At 41.5% G+C, this 15099-nt stretch overlaps 1 protein-coding gene and 1 pseudogene across 8 annotated transcripts in view; both read left to right on the top strand.

The window, feature by feature from the left end:
- The window catches only part of NBEA (neurobeachin), a 680995-nt gene extending 667006 nt beyond the window's left edge, over nucleotides 1-13989 (top strand). For all 8 annotated transcript variants that reach the window (XM_064586204.1, XM_054506303.2, XM_064586203.1 and 5 more), the window contains 4 exons: nucleotides 6876-6977; nucleotides 8989-9185; nucleotides 10170-10321; nucleotides 12130-13989. In XM_064586204.1, the coding sequence (XP_064442274.1) occupies nucleotides 6876-6977; nucleotides 8989-9185; nucleotides 10170-10321; nucleotides 12130-12220 (542 nt within the window). In that variant the 3' untranslated portion in view covers nucleotides 12221-13989. The remainder of the gene's footprint in view (nucleotides 1-6875; nucleotides 6978-8988; nucleotides 9186-10169; nucleotides 10322-12129) is intronic.
- On the top strand, nucleotides 6396-6465 carry LOC123839959 (U4 spliceosomal RNA; annotated as a pseudogene).
- Nucleotides 13990-15099: the final 1110 nt, after the last annotated feature.

Here is a 15099-nt window from a genome sequence, read left to right as displayed (position 1 = left end):
AGATTTAAATAGGCCCCTGACTAGATAACAGAATCGCAGAGATGTGAGGGACAGATGCTTTCATCTGAAACACTCTTTTGCACAAATTCTGAAACTAATTTGGAAGTGATAAAAATTAATTTGCGCACTCTAATTGGAATCAGCCTACTGCATGAAAGAAAGGAGAGCAGAGCAGGCAATTTGTGCTAAAAGCTGATTGAATTTTTTTGTCAGGTAGGTATCTTGGACTTGGCCGTTTATCCTCCTGAGCCCCTCTTCGCAATATATCACAACCCATCTCTGACTGGTGTTCTTTAAAAGGATCAATGCTATTCCTGTTGAATCCCTGGAGCCCAAAATTTCATTGATCTTGGGACTTGACATTTCTCATTACGTGCTGTAGCTTCCAACAAGATAGTCACAAGAGGGGCAAATCAACATTGTTGTCTCTTCAGCAGACACTTAAAATACACTGGGACCTCAGCTCAAAATCCAATTTGCTTTTAGAGTGTATGGTTGTAATGTTTATACCAGATATAAGGTGCTTGGTAGAGAGTCTGTTGATACATACATAGGACATTTTTTAAATCATAGCAGTAGGAAATTTTGGAAGAGAATTTACTGTTCATCTTTTCAGATCCCATCTACAGATATTCATCGAGTGACATGCATAAGACATGATTATGCCTTTTCAATCTCACTTTTTAAAAATAAGTCTTATAGCTCATGTATGAGCATTATGCAAAGTATGAAACAAGAAGCCCATTGAAAAGGAGACTTCCCCTGTGCGCACATCCCTTCCCTGGGCTCCCATTGTGTGAGCTTCAGCTCTGGACACCGAGCCTCCTGCCAGCCACAGCCTGTCACTAAACATCTGCCAAATCCTAGGCCTCTCTTTGTTTGCATCCAGCCTTCTCTTACTATGGCTATCCTGGTGCCCAGCTCCGTGACCACCACTAGCCAGCGGTATCGTACCAGATGAAAGCCTGGACAGAGGACAGTCCAGAGATATTTTTAACATATATGTATGTTTGCCTCACTTCTCAGACCAAGGGATCTTATCTAGGGCTTATGAATGTATGAAATGTATCAGAGGAAGCATAGTTATCTGTGAACAATTCCTAACTCCTCAGACTTTCAAAAATGACGTCTGAAATGTAACATCCTTTTCTCAGCTTGAATCCCCTCAGCCTAACATGGGGAGACTTTATAAGGTTCCTGACTAAGAAGGGGGCTGAATACCACTTGGTCAGTGCCTTTCCTGTCCCTTTATGGAACTGAGGCTGCAAGGCTCTTTGGCTGGGGTCAAAAGCAATATAAAAAAAACGTAGGAGTGGGGTGCCTGGGTGGCTCAGTCGTTAAGCGCCTGCCTTCGGCTCAGGTCATGATCCCAGCATCCTGGGATCGAGCCCTGCATCGGGCTCCCTGCTCGGCGGGAAGCCTGCTTCTCCCTCTTTCACTCCCCCTGCTTGTGTTCCTCTCTCGCTGTGTCTCTCTCTGTCAAATAAATAAATAAAATCTTTTTAAAAAAAAATTTAGGAGTTGACTAATACATTTCCGTGATCAGAGAACTTCAGATCCGCACCGGGAGGGTTGGGGGTGTCTCTGGGCGTTATACAAAGCTCTACTTCCTTGGATTATACTGTTGACTGTTTGGGGAAGGTAGTGGCAGGACAGTAATGTCCTTGACCTAGATCCAGGTTCAGGACTTCAAGGGAGGAGATTTGTCCTGCCATTTCAGCGGTCAGAGGTGGTCAGTGTCATCTCTGCAAGAGAAAAAAGTGTAGAGTTAATGAATAGCTATCTTCTGTTTTCCAGTGAGTACTCTGTGAGTATGTAATAAAAAGGAAACCACATCAGAGGACATTTTCCAAGCCCGGGGATGTTTTTATGTGGGTCACCTGTGACCTGTGGAAAATGTGGGCCCAGGCACTGTGGGTGCTTGGGCCAGACCTCTGCAGGTGGCTGAGGACACAGAGTCTCCATGAGGGGCTCTTCACGGACACAGTTCTTCTGAGCTGCCCTAACAATTATCTAGCATTTTTTTTTTAAATAAATCTTGAAAATCAGAGTAGTGAATAAAATACTTATTCTGGGATTTCAAGCCATCCGGGTTTTATGTAGGTATAAACATGAATGAAAATACCTTCCACAGGGATTCTGCAGTGAGCTAACAAAGGTTGTAGATAAAATCTGAACGTCATATATCATCGAGACGTTCATCCTCTGACTCCAGCAGAACTGCGCCGAGGGCCATAGATTGTAGAAACTCTGCTGTTTTTGTTTAGCTCTTAATTCAGAAGGACCAAAGCTTCTCCCTGCGTAGTCGTCCCACAAATAAGGTTTAAAATAATAAGAACCATGAGTATCTTTACTTTGATCATTTCTCTAAAAGCAGAGACCCATCTCACTGAAAAAGTTCCTCATCAGTGCCATGTGAATAACAGCATCTAATAGCTTTGTACTGTTTTCATCACCCATTCTGAAAATATTGAAATGGCTTTTGCTTAAAAATGAGATGGAATCTGTTTATAATAAGCCTTTTATATTTGGAGTTTCCAAATGCTTGCCTATAAGCAATCTCAAAATCGGGCATGTTTGTTCTTTATCATCCATGGGGATTCCATCACACGGAGAGCTCTTCTGTTGAGGAGATGAGGGGGGTTGAGGGCAATGACGCTGTGGTCCTGGTGGGGGGGCGGTCCTCACCTGCACCTCCCTGTGCACGGGCCCTTTAACCCCCAGCTACATCCATCAATTGTGATGTGACAGCGACAGAATATTCCCAAGATTTTGAATGATTGTTGGGGTATGTGACATCTGTCCCTGGCAATGAAATGTCCCTGGCAGGGAAATATGCTTTCCCCCTGCTGCAGGTTTCCCAACTCAGAAACCCCCGGATAACATTTTATTGACTTTTCTCTAGTTTAAAGAGGGAAAACAATGCTGTTAGGGGCCCTAAACAATATCCCCTAATAGTTAAGTTCCACAATATGTTCAAATGATCTGGGGAGATTGTAATGAAAAAAATTTTTTAGCTTTCTAAATCAGAGGCAAGCCTTTGAAAACCTTACTTCTTAATAGAAAATAGATTACATACATGAGGAATAGTTTTATACATGTTTTTCAGTTCCCTGCAAGAGAACTAGATTGCTTTCTACTTTTTTCTGTAGCCTATAAGGGAAAAGTTTAGAAAACTCTTTATGTAAATTTTATTAAGCATATAATTTCAGGATTTTTCAATTCACCAGCCTCTCTGACATAAAATAATCTTAGAAAAATTAGGGATAATATTTACGCAGAAAATCTTAATTCTCATTTTACCAGGGAACGCAAGGCATCTTGGAAGCATCATTTTATAAATATGTCTCAGACAAATCCGGGACTGCTGACAAATATAAATGGATACTTTGCCAATATTCAAACACATTATAGCAGTATACATAAACTTAGAAGAAGATGACACACTCACTTGGGCCGCCATCCCCCTTCTTCCATACTCCATCAGAGAGATGCCTCAAAAGCAAAATGGAAATTGATGGATCTGGGAAAGCTCACATAAAACTGAGCAATTCCTGGAGACAGAAGATGGGTGGGTGTAAAGGAGGAAGTATTGGCAAACCAGAGGGAAGCGCATTGTGTGCCGTGCAGGATGAGGCATCTTAGTTATGCTCTTCTCCCCCAGAATTTTCCCAAACCTATTGTTGCCTTCCGTCCGGCCACTGTGGGGCATAGGATTGGAGCGCCCGCGCAGCTGTTCAGTGCTGCAGGTCACATCGGTGCCAAGGGAGGGGCTATCCAGGAGGCAGGCACGATTGCCAGCCCTTGAACATTCACTTCGCAAACCCCCCCCCCAACCCCCTCCACAGTGAGGCCCAGGCATCGCAGCCCGGGAGGCAACGCTCAGAGCCGTGTCAAGCCCGAAGCACAGGGCGGTTCTCTGAGAGACAAGAATTGGGAGTGGGGGGTACCCCATCCAGAACAGGATTGACAGGGAAGAACACGCCAGCACGGAAGGAACTCAAGCACTATTAAAAAAGATCACAAACTCAACAACCAGGTGAAGCAGAATGAACAAAAGAGAAAAATACAGAACTTTTTTTAAAAAGGCATGTCTGGGGCCCTTGGATGGCTCAGTCGGTTACGCGTCTTAATCTTGGTTTCGGCTCAGGTCATGATCTCATGGTCATGAGATGGAGCCCCAGTCCGCTCCGCGAGGGGTATGGAGCCTGCTTGAGATTCACACTCTGCTCTCCCTCTGCCGCTCCCAGCCCTGGCTCACACATGCATGCTCTCTCTCTCTCTCTCAAAAAAATATAAATAAATAAAAAGGCGTAAGTATAAGATATAAGAAAGCACCAAAGTTATTGGTAATGTTCTATATTTCTTAACCTAGGAGGTAAGCACAAGTGAATTTATTTTTTTCTCTTAATTTTATACATGTGTTATAAATATTTAATATGTAGCTAATTTTTAATTATTTATTTCTAAAAACAAAGGAAAATCAGGTAGCTTTATGGAAGCTACCAACATGAAAAGAATTTGTGACCTTGGAGAAAAAAATTAATCTACAAAAATGTTCCTCAAACTTCACTGTTACACTGATCCCTTTTAAAGAGAACAAAATTGTCATTAATCCTTAACCCCTCCACCCCCACAAAAAACCCTCTGACTCTGAGGACTGTGTTCTTGGACCCCATGAACAAGTTTGAGAAACACTGAATTAGTTCATCTTAATTTTTAAAGCATATGTCAATTTTAAATTGCCACGACATAAATTTTTGACAGCAAAGAGAGATCTCATCTTTATAACTGGTTAACAAATATGTTGAGAGTATCATCAAAGTATAAATCTGAAATTTAAAATTTTTCATGGAACTTTTCACTCCCAAGAAAACATCCACAGAGCCCAGGGTACACAGACCCTAGTTTGAGAAATACCAAGAATTCTGGAAGAGTTGCAGTTACAAGACCAAGTTCCAACATGCCTTTTCAAGGAGAAAAAGTAATGGTCAATAAACCTGATAACTTAAGATGAAATAATATATTTGTATGTATGCACAGAGGCGTATTTATGTACACCACTTACTGTTTGCTAAGGTGATACTGTAGAGTCAACTAAACCACACATCCAGATAAACCAAAGTCATACAATAGGAGTCAGCTAGAACTGTTTAAAAATAAAAACGGGGGCGCCTGGGTGGCTCAGTCGGTTAAACGGTTGCCTTCGGCTCAGGTCATGATCCCAGGGTCCTGGGATCCAGCCCTGCGTCGGGCTCCCTGCTCAGCGGGAGGCCTGCTTCTCCCTCTCCCTTTGGGCCTCCCCCCTGCTTGTGCTCTCCTGCTCTCTCTCTCTCTGTCAAATAAATAAATAAAATCTTTTAAAAAATAAATAAAAACAAAGTAATAGGCATAAGACATTAATAAGTGTGATGTTAATGAAAAATGGAAATAGTGGGGTATTACAAGGCATCGATAAATATTTGTTGAATCTGATTGGGTGGTTCAGGTCCAAACTGTACGGTTACTAAGTGTTTCACATCCTCCTTTCTGATCACCCCACTTTCAGTAGAATTTCACTTCAGTGAGTCTTTTAAAGATCCTCACATAGGCCCAGGATGGCCAACACTGGCTCTCTTTTCCCACCCACCAATGTAACCACTGAGAACCCTACCCAGGTTGGCACCATAGCCCATGCACTTTCCACAGTGCCTCTGTGACTTGCTATTGTTTCCTTTTCCTTCACAAGTCTGCACCCAAGACTGTAGAGACCCCTCATTTCTGTCCCAGACGGGCTTCTCCCAACAGTTTGCCCCGTAAGACAATGTTAGGCATGATGCCCTCTCAACTTTGCTGACCCTTCTCACGCTGTCTTTGTGCAGGTTGCTCAGCAGACATTCTGATGCTGTCTTTAGATGGAGGGCTTTTGATCCATGCTATACTCGGCGCACATAAGCTGTTCTTCCTCACACTTGGCATTGTTGAGCATCTCCAGTGTCAAACCTGGAGAAGGCCACGGTTGTTTGATGAGTTCTCAAGAGTTCCAGGTTATGCTTTACACCTCTCCAGACTCTTTACCTAGCCTGCTTAGAAGAATGCCTGTCACTTAAAAGTCATCCCCTTAATGATTGCAAAAGCACTTAGCAGTGAAAATGCTTATGTCACATAATGCAGCTGGACTTTTTAGCTAAATTCGATTTAATATTAAGTCAAGGGGAAACTCAAGATGATCATCTCTTCTTTCCTTCACTACTTTCCTCTCCCCTCAAAATCAAAGCACCTCAGCCTGTTTTGTTGGAGATTTTAGGGAACATTTTTAAATGGGTAAGAGCATGGGTTTCAAAATTAGATAGCTCTGGGTTCAATTCCAGCACTTGGTAGCTGTATGGACTTGTGCAGGTTGAATAACCTTGCAAAGCTTTGCGCAGTGGCAGTATTGTAGCCAATGAGGTTTATCCGAGGCGCGATTATTGCTAATTGAATAACCTTGCAAAGCCTTGGGTTTCTAGGCTATAATAGGGATAATCACAGTCCCTGCCTCATGTGAATATTGCCGTAAGTAAGTGAGAAAATGCATATATGTGCTTTGGCAGGCTTGGTGTCTGTTTCATAACAATAGGAAAGGCAGGAGAGCCATCACCACTGTGGCAATGTTGTAGGCACATCTCATCTGTCAACTTATTCGAGTCACCTGAAGGACCCACGCTGTAGGTTTACTGTAGCAGTAGTTTACAGGTTGAGGGAACAGGAGAGAGGTTAAGCCACTGGCTCATGGTCACATAGCTAGTAAATGCCCTTAATAAACATGAATGACTTTTAAATGTTCGATTTAATGGTGTAGCTCTTCATTTCTGGCATCGGTCTGTACTAACTCACTGCTCCTTTTTTCCTTGCAGGTGACTATCCAGCACCCAGAGCTGTCCTCACAGGCCATGACCATGAAGTTGTCTGTGTTTCTGTCTGTGCAGAACTTGGACTTGTTATCAGTGGTGCTAAAGGTCAGAAGGCATTTCCTTCATTTTAGGTCTTAAAAACCTGTACTCTTTTTCTCAAGTTAACCATGATTTATGATTTATTTCCTTTAGGAGCCTCTCTACAGACAATGGAATCCCAGGGTTCTTTGCAACTGTTTTGTTTTATTATTGATATTTACTAGTACTAATGTGGAATATACATAAAATGTTATGTAGTATTTTGTGGTCACCAGCATTCTAGCCAGAACACTGGTAAATTAAACTGCAGCACGTCCCTAGGATGCAGCCATTAAAAATAACATATAAAAGTTGGGGGAGGTATCCGTGAAGCAGTGGGAGTCTTGGGGGCGTCAGGTTGCTTCTCAGACATAGCCTTGGACCCACCTCCCTCCAGAGCCCCTTCCTTCATAAGGCCTGGGGCTGTGTAGAGGTTGGTGGGAAAGGAAACATGATCACTTGTTGAGGGTTTGACTTTTTGTGGATGAAGTGTTGTTTCAGAAAAAGTCAGGAAACTTGGATTCTAATTCCGGATCAGAAGCCCAATTCTCCGTGGTGAGGCTCTGGGGCAAGAAGGAGCCTGATGCCGAGGAGAAACTGCAAGAATACCAGAGGGGCTGAGTAGATACTGTGGCGCAGACTTAGGGAGCAAGAGGGCTGACAGGCGGGAGGGCCGGGGGCATAGGGGTTTGCCCTGTGTATTTTGTTCGGAGCATAGTGGGAACCCACTGAAGTTTTTTTAAGCAAAGTGATGCGATGATCAGATTTGGTTTTCAGGAGCTTATCCTGGCTGCTTTATGGAGAATGGATATAATGTCTGAAGGTTAGGGACTATGTTTTTTCACTTTCGTATCTAAGAGTAAAATGACCCTGTGGACACATAGGATATTTTCAATAAATGTCTTTTTACTTAAAAAAAAAAAAAGAGCAACAATATGTGTAATATTATTCTGTCCTGTAAAGTGAAAAGGAAAAGAAAACAAAGACACATAGTAGGTATAGGAAAAAAACGGTATTTTCTAAAGGCGATGGGTGATATTAGAGGTGATTGCTATTTTCTTTTTCTCCCGAATTTTCTGTATTTTCTATCACTTTAGTAATCAGGAAAAAATTTAGGTATAGCCTTATAATGCCACTTGTTTTGTAAACTACGTATCTACTGGAGTCAATTCGAAAATAGAAATGTAATTAATTAACTGTCTTTGTGAGGTTGTTTTGTTGGGGGGTGGGTAATACAAAACTGTATGAACCAGTTATTTCTATCAACTTGCCTAGTAAAATTTTTATCTTATCAACCCAATTTCTACGGGGGGGGGCAGAAATCAGAGCAAAGTAAGTCACTCCCCAGCTTACTTTTTTATACTCTTGCCTCATTGTTCATATTTACAGACGAAACATCTTTCTGTAGTATGAATTACTTAATTAAGTATCTTAATTTTGCCTTTTACATTTCATAGTAATGTATTTATGTGGTATAATGTTAAAGTTTTGATGATACTCAAGAAAATTAGCAGTTGCTTTGATAATTCTCCTAAACTTTTGAGAAACACAAACTAAAAAAGAAAACTTCCCAAAACACAAACTAAAAAAGAAAACTTCGGGACATACAATCTTCTCTTGTCACGTTATCTATGAAATGTATCTTTTTTTATGAATAATATCTCGTGAGGGAAAAGACCAAGTATTTCCCTAGATAAAAAGTTGGGAAGTTCTGTGTGTGTTAACAGCTCCCTGTATTTGATCTGTGTGGTGTTTTTTTTGTTTTGTTTTGTTTTGTTTTGTTTTTTATTTAAAGTCAATTAGCCAACATATAGTACATCATTAGTTTCAGATGTAGTGTTCAATGATTCATCAGTTGCGTATATGATCTGTTTAAATATACCATCAGTGCTTGGCTCCTGCCAGGCTTACCTCTTTTTTTTTCTGCCTTCTTGCAACAAATCAGAGTGTACATACCCAGGTAGGGTTTGTAGGTTAGTGAGAGCTCATATGTGACTTGTCACGAATGACTCTGGCCATGGATTTCCTCCTTCTGCAGAGGGCCCTTGCCTTGTCCACACCATCACTGGAGATTTGCTGCGAGCCCTTGAAGGACCAGAAAACTGCTTGTTCCCACGCTTGATTTCCGTCTCTAGTGAAGGCCACTGTATCATATACTATGAACGAGGGCGATTCAGCAATTTCAGCATTAACGGGAAACTTTTGGCTCAGATGGAGATCAACGATTCAACCAGGGTAAATCTGCATGTTTAGTGCTAAACAGGGACTGAAGCCACGAGATTGATCGACTATTTTACATTAAACAATTCATGATAGAATTTCTGGTATCTGGATAAATAAATGTGTGCTGGTTTGTTTTTTAAGAGATTATTTATTTATTTGAGAGAGAGAGCATAAACAGGGTGGTAGGGCAGAAGGAGAAGGAGAAGCAGACTCCCTGCTGAATAGGGCAGGACTTGATGGGAGGGGGGAGGAGGGGGGGTGCCCTGAAATCACTATCTGAGCCGAAGGCAGAAGCTTAACCAACTGAGCCACCCAGGCACCCCAAATGTGTGCTGGTTTTAAAAGCATGTAAATGCATGTAGATGGATGCTTTGAACAAACCCAAAATTCATTTAATCCCAAGTAGTTAACTCAGTGAATTAGATTTTAGAGATGACAGCTTTTGTTTGATTAGAGGTCAGACCCCTGAGGAGATTTTTCTTTGGCTCCTTTATAAACTGTGCTGTACCCCCTGACATTATAAGTGAGTTTATTGTCAAAGAATCTTACCTTTAGAGCCCCAGACCAAAATTACATGTACCAGATTGCCCTTCACTCATAAATGAATTGTAATTGTTGGTTTATCATTATTAAAAGTTGTTTTAAAATATGCTTCTGCCATTTATTCTGAAAGTCTTGACATTGTTAATATTCAGGACTTAACAAAACATCATGTTCCTTAATTCTCAAGTTCTTCCTGAATTAGATTGATAATATTCCCTTTGGGACTTCTGTTATTTTGTAACCTTATTGGTTTTAATAAGACCCTTTGTTTATGTAAGAACTCTGATGAATTCCACATTGGAAATGCTGGGGACTGGACGTCAGGCAACTTGGACCAATGGCTAAAAGTAGATAATAATTACGAGGGAACTGTGTGGAGTGCTTTTCAATAAATGAGCATTGACCAAATGGGAAAAGCTGAGACAAATTGTTGTTTTTCTGCCTTTTCTGAAGGCCATTCTCCTGAGTAGCGATGGCCAGAACCTGGTGACCGGAGGGGACAATGGTGTGGTGGAGGTCTGGCAGGCCTGTGACTTCAAGCAGCTGTACATTTACCCCGGATGTGATGCTGGCATCAGAGCAATGGACTTGTCCCATGACCAGAGGTGAGCCCCGTCGGGGGGAAATGTAAGCATGTGAGGGCTGTCACTGAAAGTTCTTTACATTCTACCAAGGGTGAAATGTGCTGTGAATAAGATTCCAGTGCCCAGATGGAAGAAAGAGTAGCACAGAAAAGGGTAAATAGAGGAGGGGAGTAAGTGCACTAAGAAAGGAGTCTGGGAAGAAGAAAACAGAGGAAGAGAGTAGTGAGGGGGTGGGGGGCGGAAAAAAGAAAGGAAGAAATGGGTCTGAGGAAGAACAGGCACATCCAGACACTGCTCAAAACAGAATTATTCCCACCAACGTCTCTGTTCTAAGACCCTCACCTCGTCTCAGACCGGACCCCCTGGCTTCCATTCTGAGAAGGGATCCATGTTTCTCAGCGCAGGTGTGTTTCAGTTTGAGACATACCTGTAGCTAGCAATTTCCAGCAGAGCTGGCCTCTGCTTGAAAAGATGCAGAACACTCACCTGTTACTGAAACAATCCCCACCTCCCACTTCCTTATTCACATATTCCTCATTTATGTTATTTTGTTATATTTTATATATTTCCCTGAAACACTACAATCTTTTATTTTTTGAAAGAATTGACAGTTAATTAATTAATATGATTTTCCATTGTTCCTTGATTGGCAAGAGGATTTTACTATTTCCTAAAACTCACCTTGGTGTTTACTGTAAAGTGAAAAGGATACTTGGAATATGAAGTCTAAAATTTCTAGATTTAAAAAATTTTAAACTCTATAATCTTAATGTGGTATGTAATTTCTTCTTTTTGCTGTATATTCAACAGAAATAAGAAAAGCTTATTAACCAACTTTTTTCAACGATATGTATATTCTTTATAAAGATATGGGTTTCAAAATATTATAAATAGTAAGGCTATATCACAAACTTAACAAAGCATCTTCACAATCTAGTAAGATGCTACTGAAGTCATCGAGAAAAGCAACATAATTTAATTTAGTTTGGGGAAGGGATATATTTGATCTGCAGCCCAGCCTGTCTTTAAAGAAAACTTTTAAGAAGCGGTATTCCAAAATACTGTAGTCCATATTCATGAGTAAATGGGAACGCTTTATTGTGTAAATGTGTATATACACGAGGGTTTCTAAAGTATTTGAAATAAAGTATTTGAAATTGTGTTTTTAAGTAGTTTAAATGTTCTCCCTGACATTCTTACTCACACATGTATTCATGCTTCGAACCTTTGCCCCCGTCATAGATTAAGCACTACTAAGTCCTAAGATTACTGACCCCTTAGGAGCTCAAATAATCATAATAATTGTATATGAGGGAAGCAGGGACAGCATGGCAGGAGAAGGAAGTGATTGACTTTTCTGGAGGGGTGAGGAGGGCAAGAGAGGCTCTATTCAGTAGGCATCAGGAGGGACGGTAGATGGGAGCGTCTGCAGTCACAGTCGTGTCAGGAGTCTCCTAAGAGGAGTGAAGAAAGACGCTGATCAAGTTTCTATTTCTATTTGAATCGCAGCCCTGATTTCAATTATTTTTGTGTCTTATAATGTCCCTGGTACGTTGGAGCAGTGGCATGCACACATTGAGGATGCCCCTACTTGAAAAGTATTTATCAGATGAGCTGTCTGATCCCAAGCTAAACAACCCTTGGTCTGGCAGTCCGGGTCTGAGCAGGATTGATTCCAGTTCTCCCAGGAGAACCAGGAATAAAACCTGTGTCGATGACCACAAAACCAAGACCCTGGGGAGCTCAGAGATCGTGATACCGTCTAGTAGAAAGTAGCAACCACATCAATGATTTTGCATCACTCTTAACTGCCGTCTCTGCTTTTCCAGGACGCTGATCACTGGCATGGCTTCCGGTAGCATTGTAGCTTTTAATATAGATTTTAATCGGTGGCATTATGAGCATCAGAACAGATACTGAAGACAAATGAAGAACCAAAAGCCAAGTCAGAGCTGAGAGCACAAGTGCTGCATGGAAAGGCAATATCTCTGGTGGAAAAAACTCGTCTACATCGACCTCCGTTTGTACATTCCATCACACCCAGCAATAGCTGTACATTGTAGTCAGCAGCCATTTTACTTTGTGTGTTTTTTCACGACTGAACACCAGCTGCTACCAAGCAAGCTTATATCATGTAAATTATATGAATTAGGAGATGTTTTGGTAATTATTTCATATATTGTTGTTTATTGAGAAAAGGTAGTAGGACGCGTCACAAGAGACTTTTGACAATTCTGAGGAACCTTGTGTCCAGTTGTTACAGAGTTTAAGCTTTGAACCTAACCTGCATCCCATTTCCAGCCTCTTTTCAAGCTGAGAAAAAAAAAAAAACACGTTTGATACTTTGTACATCAGATGCATCTTATTTAAAGGGATACTTTTGTAAAAGTAAAACCTTGTATAAAGAACAAAACGTTTCTTAATTTTATTGTGGAGTTACAACTTGCATGTTCTTTAATCCTGATGTCTTGATGGAACAGGTGCATTCACACTATGAACCAGAAAGATCTGTCCAAGGACACAGCTTGTATGAAAGGGTTGAATTTGGGCTCAATCAGTAATTTTTGACATTTTCACCAAAATATGGTTTGCACTTTTTAATTCTAAATTCATCCCTTCTCAGTGAAATTTGCTCATAAAGCATTTGGATACTAAGCCATTATTTGCCATTTTTGCTACTTGATACAAAGAAAATTCAGCCTTACCCTTCATAATTTGAAGACACAGCAGAAAGGGGGCTTAGGGATGAGGTCTTGGTTTTTATTGTATAAATAGGAGTCACGATCGTTAGTTCCATGGTAATGACTTCCCAGCTCCTGGGCATCTCTTCCAGAGTCATCCTGCTGGTTTAGTGTGTGTACATTAGGGGAGGAGAATCTGATGCTAACTATTTTTGGTTTTGTTCCTTGGGTTTTTTCTTTTCCTCTTTGGTTCTCGAATAGCTTAGTTTCTTTAATAACGAGTCAGACTTTATTATAACAATAACTGAGGCTATTCTTTTAGGTTCTTGTGCAGTTCTCACCTAAAGCCACATTCTTAGCCTAAGGCACTTCATCTTTTATGATATAAAATGATGGGTATCAAATGATTTTCCATACCTTGTACTGATCAAGTTATACACCCAGGGGTATATACACTTTATTCATGTTTCTTCTTTGTATATTTGGTGGCTGTATTGTCATAGATGTACATATTGTGTCGGTAGGGCTATGAGGCATGTTCCAGGAATGTAATTTTCTCAGAATTTATACTCACTTGCAGTCATTTATTTAAAAAGATACAACAAGATAATGGGTTCTTTGTATTGGCACTTTGCACCAGAAACATATCATTATTTATTGATGTGATTACTTATTTGTCATCCACCTTGTATTAGTAAGTTTTAGCACTGAATTCCTTCTTCATTGTTGTTTGTATTTATGATATTCTGAAATTCTGGGGGATCAGCGTAATGATTAAGTTATTCATCACCAGGCTGTAAGCAATATCTTGAGTTTGTAGCTTAGAAGTGGGAGGATACCGAACATCTGGAAGACAAGTTCATTTCATCTTGAGATCATGGTGAAATATTTTGGATATATAAATTCCTTAAGCTATTGTAACCATGTTTTATTGCAAAGATGTAAAATATGCCAGATGTGTGTGAGTTGGAAATCAAAAAAAGAAAAATAAAATATGCAAAGAATTCACTGATTGTTTCACATTTCATTGGACACTTCACTGACATGCATTCATTATGCTGTCATACAAGTTTAAGAAATCAACATCACCTCATATAAAGGCCTACAGCATCTCAAAACATGAAATAGAGTCCTAATGAGGTTCCGTAATTTGCTGAAACACGGGCTTCTCTGCTTGACCATCTGGCAGGGATTTGGGGCAACAGTGACCAGAGGGAAACGGCCCTGGGGTTTCTTCCACATAATCCACTTTCTGGATTATTTTTATTTTATTTAAAAGGAACTAAATGCCGGTGATGGTGAAGAGTACAATTGCTCATTACATTAATATTATCAAATAACGCTGTTCTTATTGGAACCATGCTTTCTAGAATTTGTCCTGGACCAGGCATGACACAAGCAGGGACTGAGCAACCGTCAGGAACCACTGCCAGCAGGGCCGGGGGTGGGGGGGGCAGGGGGGGGCGGTGCCAAGGGGGCTCGGTCGCTCTGGTTCAGTGCAGGCAGTGGGCTGGCAGCCAGGCCGGCCCAGGGAGTGACAGACCTGCAAGCAGGCTTCCATCTGCGTACTCCAGACCAAAAGGACAACCAACAGCAGCCCGAGAAAGGCTTGCGCCTATCACTCTCCACCCTGTCCCCCAGCCAGACACCTGTCAGTCATCATAAGCCCAGCCGGCTCCCTCACACCAGCCTTCTGGTGGCCCATCAGTCAGGCTGGCTACCGGCGGCTCTTTGAAACCAACTCCCCGCTTCTAGAACCATCAGCTGAACTGTCACCGAAACCTCCTGACCAGTATTGGAGTCTCCAGTCAGACCCTCCCCTCATACTTCCCCCTGCTGCCGGAGGTTCTGGTTCACCACCAGCCAGTCATCTCTCCAATCTTCCCACTGCTGAGCACCCTGCACTGGCTTTCGATATTCTTAAACTCTGGTGGGGGGAAACTTGACTGGGGATCTCATTTTTAAGAGCGGAACCTAGACCCCCATCCCAACCAGGTGATTCCAAGGTGGGTCATCCTCAGGCACATTTTCAACATGGCTAATGTGAGGGATGAGGTCCAAACTCAGTAACTGAGCACAGAAGTCCTTCAGGAGAGAAATATTATCCCTCCCCTGGCA

The sequence above is a fragment of the Mirounga angustirostris genome, unplaced genomic scaffold (genome assembly GCF_029215605.1).
Source record: "Mirounga angustirostris isolate CCGP_5_RB_7025 unplaced genomic scaffold, mMirAng1.0.hap1 SCAF_3, whole genome shotgun sequence".
Classification (NCBI taxonomy): domain Eukaryota; kingdom Metazoa; phylum Chordata; class Mammalia; order Carnivora; family Phocidae; genus Mirounga; species Mirounga angustirostris.
Note: the sequence above shows the minus strand (reverse complement) of the source record. Positions and strands in the feature narration are given on the sequence as shown.